The following is a 5,588-nucleotide window of genomic DNA, read 5'->3' on the forward strand; positions in this document are numbered from 1 at the left end:
ATTAAATTCAAGCTATGTATTTCAAGAATACCAAAATTCCATAGTACATTCGGATCTGCCTTAGGTTGGGGCCTTTGGAAATACAATTATGTGGTTCTTGCATTTAGCCAACAGGCTTTGGAGGCCCAAGGGGCATTGGGGAAGTGTTCCCAAACACACCTAGCTTTATTTGGTGAGTTCAACTAGAATTTGTTCATGACAAGATGGCAGTGAATGGTTTAATATAGATATAATCTTAAGATGTTTATTATTCGACATTTCTTGAAAATTGCAATGTGGGTTCATAAAAGGTTCGAATTTTTTTGTGCTTTTGGAAAAAGAGATGTAACACAAAGTATCTCAAAAAATTAGTGATTTTCCTCATTTAAAATATCCGCCGCCAGGAGAAGCCGTGGAAATGCTTGACACGAAGGATCGAATGGCAATTCATTTGAAAAGACTTCACAAACCCAGAAGCTGCTGTCGATTAATGGAGTGCGCATCGATTTTGGGCATTCCTTTTGAGGTTCGTTTTCGAAGTAAATATGACCTGTGCAGAGTTTTCAGCAGCCTTGTGCAGGTGTTGAGTCCCCGTTCAATTGTGGGGCTGTGGGACGTAGGAAGGATCATTGGCCGGAGATTCAAGCGAGGGAGGATGGTTCGACCGGATGCACCTCCGACCACGGTGCCGCTGGTGGAAATTCAACCATTGAGAGTTGTCAGACAGTACAGAGCCCCAACCAGAAACAAGTTTCAAATACTAGGAAACCAGAGGTCGATGGTGGGTATAGCGAATGGATGCTCGTTTCGCCCGGAAAGAGTAGAAACCTCCAAGCATTTCAATGAATGGTCGTGCAGCGAATGGATGGAGCTCGGGACCAGGGACGATGGAGGTGAATGAGGGACTAGCTGCAAACGCTGTCATAGTCTACAGATCAGGTATATTGATCTCATCTTAACCATTAATTACACAATTTCATCATTGAGCCCAAAGTGATCAACAGTTGAAACTTGAAATGAACTTGATTTATATGATTTGTAGATTAGGTCAAATAAGTTGACTGATTTTGATAATTCTTGTCATCCAAACATCGGTCATTAGACATTCATTCTTTGCCTTAGTCCAGTATACGCATTAGCTGTACTTCCAGAATGTTGCATTTATTCGGTAAGAAATATGGTAAATCATTATTAAGTTCCACTATACATGACCATGCACACATATGAGGTACGTGCCTAAAAAATAAAAAAACTACTTACGAGAACTAGAACACAAGATTGTACACCGTGAAGAGTCTTGGCAAATCGAATACACTGCACAATAGGAATAGTGCTTCTGAAATTAAAAGAAAGACAACTTGATACCTACAAATATCACATACCTCTGGAACCAAGAATTCACAGGCCATTGTTGCATGGATCCATGGAGGCATCCATGCACATTGGCGACTGAACATCATGCGGTGATGAGCTACTGCTGTAGAGGATGAAACCTGATTTGAAGTCCATGTTGAGGGCGGGTTGTCGCGAGCTGACCTGGGCAGTGGATATACGTCGGGGACAGCTTGAAGGTGTAGCGCTGGAGGATCATCGAAAGGAGGATTTTCGCTTCTGCCGCCACGAAGCTCATCCCAACGCAAGATCGAGGTCCGAAGCCGAAGGGGATGAACACGACCGCATTGTTGTTGGTAGCCTTAGCTATGCCTTCTGAGAATCGCTCCGGCTTGAATTCATGCACATCTTCCCCCCAGATTTCAGGGTCATGGTGAAGCTTAAGGGTCGGTATAAAGATCTGACTATTAGCAGGAAGAACAAGCCTCCCTAACCTCAGTTTCTTGCCAACTTTTCGAGTCAAGCCGACTACAGGGGGGTACAAACGCAGAGTTTCGTTCATGATCATGCTAATCTGCACATAAAAAGGGAAAATGTTTAGTTAGTCATCATGTCTAACCTACAATTCGAGTGAATCAAAAAAGGTTGATCGGGACCAAGACTTGAGTTGTTTTCTATACCTTCTTAAGCTTTCCTAGTCCATCGGAATCAGGGTCTTTATTCCCAAATACATTGAGAACCTCCCTTCTTGCTTCCTCTTGCCATTCTGGATTAATCGCTAGGAGGAATAACATCCATGTCATCATTGAGTTGACAGTTTCTTGTCCGGCTATGTAGAATGTCTTACACTCATCCACCAAATTATCTACTGTGAATTTTTTGCTCTTGTCCGTATCGTGCAAAGCCTTCACAAGTTGTCCTAGGAAATCATCCCCAAAGCCATCTTCTTCACCGGCCATCACCTTCTTCTCTCTTCTCTTGATCATCTGTAAGATGGAATTGCGTATGCCTTTCTCAAGTTTCTCCGCTTCGATTTCATCCGCTGTCTTCCAAAGCTTTCTGCCAGCAGGATTCAGAACAAATTCCATAATTAGTTAGGCCTAATTAAAACTCTGGTTCTGAGACGTGAAATGTCCTAAGTCTTTTGAGGCTTGAAGTTTGCATTTGCACAATGAACAAAACTGTTGCCCGACCATCGTTAGAAATTAGCAGCTTGCTAAGTGTGATCTCACATCAGTAATTTTAGTGATAAAGAATGGTTATCCAAAAATGGTGTTCCTCCTTCGAATGCATTTACTCACCTGGAAAACTTGTCAGAATAATCAAGTTCAGATGTCTAAAGTTCGTTCTAAAAGTGATAATCACTGTACTTTCTAGCTTCTTCGTCATAAAAATGGTCAAAACAAAATTTTCCTAGAAAAAATGTGCGATACCTTATTCCCGGGAACCTTATATTGAAAGCATTTTTGGATGTTAACGTAACCAATCCTGTCAACATCTGAAAAATGTTCCTCCCCTCAACATAGCTGCTCCCGAACGCAGTTCTTGAAATCACTTCGGATGTCAATAACTTAAACTCTCCGAACACCTCGATCTCTTTCCCTTCTTGATTCTTCCATTTTCCTAGCATAGTGTGAACACTCTCCACCATTGCCGGGGCCATATTCTGCAATTTCAATCCCCCCAAAGTAATTAGTAAAACCTCAAATCATACAATTCTCTTTTTCGATTGAGTTCAACTACCTTCAAACTTTCCCCATGGAAAGCGTGATTGGCGAGTTTACGCTGGTTCGCCCATTTCTTGCCATCGTTTGTACTCACGAGTCCATCTCCTAGAAGCTTCTTGGCAAAGTCCTTAGTTCCTGTTTTTGGGTATGTTTTCTCTCTGTTAAGCAGCACCTCCTTAATAAGATCTGGCTCTGTGATGACCAGTTGAGCTTGAGGTCCGTGCCAATTCAGGTAATTCCTCCCTACAAAGTTGCACATAAGTTTAATATCATAGCGTCATGACACTAATGAAACTTAAGTTTAGTATTTCGGTAATTACCGTATGTGTCTATCCATGTGTTGACTTGAGGGTGAATCTTAGGGAATATGTTGTGAGAGAGATTGTTCATGGGCGTGTTCCTGATTTCCATCTTCATCTTGATTGTTTCCTTGGTGCTTCCATGGAGGAACCTGTAAGGAGGGCCAAAGATCCCCTGTTGGGCCATCATCCTCTGTATCCTGAGCGGGTTCCACCATAGCTTGTGCAAGAGCTTGGCAAGAGACCAGAGAAGAAACAGAAACAGAGAGCTCAGGAAGATGACCGATTGCATGGTATAATAAGGGGATGAAACGATAAAGAGAATGAAAACAGTGAAAATTATGATACTGGGTTTCTCTTATGAAATGAAAAAGTTCGATTGATTTAGGTATTCATTGTGTCTTTCGGAGGATTCTATAAGCCGGCCGGCGCCACGATCAATATTAAACAACCTTTGTTGGGAAAATGTCGGGAAAGTTCTGTCGGTCCACCTTTGACATTTTGGCTCCATTTCAGAGGAAACGTACGATAGGGACGAACTGATTAACGTCATCCGTGACTTCCTTGCCGATCTGAAATTATTAAAATCAATCCAAATCGTGATGCACAAGTATTGCATGCACCCGGTTCTCCTCCAAGCCCACGACAGGATGGCGCCTCGAATGTGCGCAATCTGTCGAAAAGCCATTTCCAAAGCCAAACCTTACTGAGAATTCGATGAATAGAGAATTTGTCGAACTTTTCAATTAGAGACACGGGTCTCGATTCGTTTTTCATTTGACCAGCGTTACATGACACAAGCTGTCTTGGTCGTCTTCTCGACACCGGAACTGTTTCTTAGCAAATAATCTCGCTTACAAGACGCGACATAGATCGAAGAAAAATTCAAGGGCCAACGTATAAAGGACACAATCGTGAGCACGGGGATGACATCGGAGGTGACGAGGAAACACCAAGACCATGTATCACTCGCTTTCATCTTTTTCTTGCTTAGTTCGAAATGTCCTAACCCACACAATCTTTAATGGCAGATCCAAAAACAAATTTGGCCTTCTGTTTCCGTTGCTTTATCACCACACCCATATAAAGGTAGCCTAGCCGCCGCATAGTCGGTCAAATCAGGAGGGTACCTCAGGGGGAATCGAACCACGAATCTGATAGGACTTGATGAATGACTCGACCGCTCGTTAGATCCATCAGGATGAAAATATAAATTGGTTAATTATACGCAGTCCATTAGATAATTTTATTACAAGAAACTTGGAACGGACATCTAATGAATACGTACCTGATCCAAAACACAGCTCGTCTAATCCGTTAAGTTAAACGTAGGTCAATCCGACCCAATTGTGACCTAGAACACATCTTTGAATTAAAATAAAACTTCAATAGGTTTTTCATGAAACTAGAACCCACAAGCTCACGAAGGCATTAAAAGTAGTCTCTGTACGTTGTTATCTCAGCATTAACTGGGACATATATGCTGATTAACAAGCTACGGGGGATGAAATACAACTTGAAGTCCGCGCAGAGGGCGAGTCGTGACGATTTCAACTGGACTGTGGATGTACCCAGGAGACAGTTTGAAAGCGTAGCGCTGCAGAATCATCGAAAGGACGATTTTCACCTCGTTCATCACGAAGTTCATTCCCACGCCCATTCGAGGCCCGAAACCAAAGGGAAGGAACGCGATTGAGTTGTTGTTAGTAGCTTTAAGGATGCCTTCCGAGAATCGGTCCGGTCTGAAGAGGTGCACAACTTCTCCTCAGATTTCAGGGTTGTGCTGAAGCTTGAGGTTAGCTACGTAAACTTGAATGTTAGGAGGAAGAACAAGTTTCCCTAGCCTAAGTTCCTGGTCGACTTTTCGAGTAAACCCAATCCCAGGAGGATATAATCGGAACGCTTCGTTCATGATCATGCTGATCTGCACAAAAGAGAAGACATTACTTGACAACACAACTACTCAGAATTTAGAAGGACTATTTCATTGTTTCGTTCCCAATAGAACAATTCTTTCTTGTCCTTTAGTCAGTATACGAAAGAGTTGTCAAGTGTCAAAAAACTGTTGACAGTCATTGGTCACGTAATTTCCCAATGACTTTGTTGGTAATTTACGACACTTTTATCAACTCATCAACATTTCTTACATTTAACTAAATTTTATTTGCCTTTCTTGCTAATTCTTTTAACCTTTTCAATTTCTATATGAATTCATCAACTTTAATTTAAGTGACCCATCAATTAATTCTGA

The 5,588-nt window shown here is 41.9% G+C and overlaps 1 protein-coding gene across 2 annotated transcripts; it reads right to left on the bottom strand.

Annotated features, from left to right (window-relative positions):
* Positions 1-1,124: 1,124 nt before the first annotated feature.
* LOC104438445 (cytochrome P450 CYP749A22) lies at positions 1,125-3,833 on the bottom strand. Of its 2 annotated transcripts, none has more exons than XM_039308263.1 (5): positions 3,359-3,833; positions 3,055-3,281; positions 2,745-2,977; positions 1,992-2,367; positions 1,125-1,885 (listed from the first exon to the last, which is right to left on the bottom strand). In XM_039308263.1, the coding sequence occupies exons 1-5, from the start codon at positions 3,627-3,629 to the stop codon at positions 1,451-1,453; spliced, it is 1,542 nt and encodes a 513-aa protein (XP_039164197.1). In that variant the 5' UTR covers positions 3,630-3,833; the 3' UTR covers positions 1,125-1,450. The 2 variants fall into 2 exon arrangements, with proteins under 2 accessions (XP_039164197.1, XP_039164196.1); XM_039308262.1 differs by having other exon boundaries at positions 1,992-2,370; positions 3,359-3,831.
* Between the last annotated feature and the right edge of the window lie 1,755 nt (positions 3,834-5,588).

Source organism: Eucalyptus grandis, chromosome 3 (assembly GCF_016545825.1).
Source record: "Eucalyptus grandis isolate ANBG69807.140 chromosome 3, ASM1654582v1, whole genome shotgun sequence".
Taxonomy (NCBI): Eukaryota; Viridiplantae; Streptophyta; class Magnoliopsida; order Myrtales; family Myrtaceae; genus Eucalyptus; species Eucalyptus grandis.

Bases quoted from the DNA above. Each gene is read 5' to 3' on its own strand.
- LOC104438445 (XM_039308262.1), bottom strand. From the start codon at position 3,629: ATGCAATCGGTCATCTTCCTGAGCTCTCTGTTTCTGTTTCTTCTCTGG. The intron at 2,978-3,054 runs GTAGTTGAACTC...TTGAAATTGCAG, and splicing joins TCCATGGGGAAAGTTTGAAG to AATATGGCCCCGGCAATGGT. The intron at 1,886-1,991 runs GTATAGAAAACA...TTTTATGTGCAG, and splicing joins GACTAGGAAAGCTTAAGAAG to ATTAGCATGATCATGAACGA.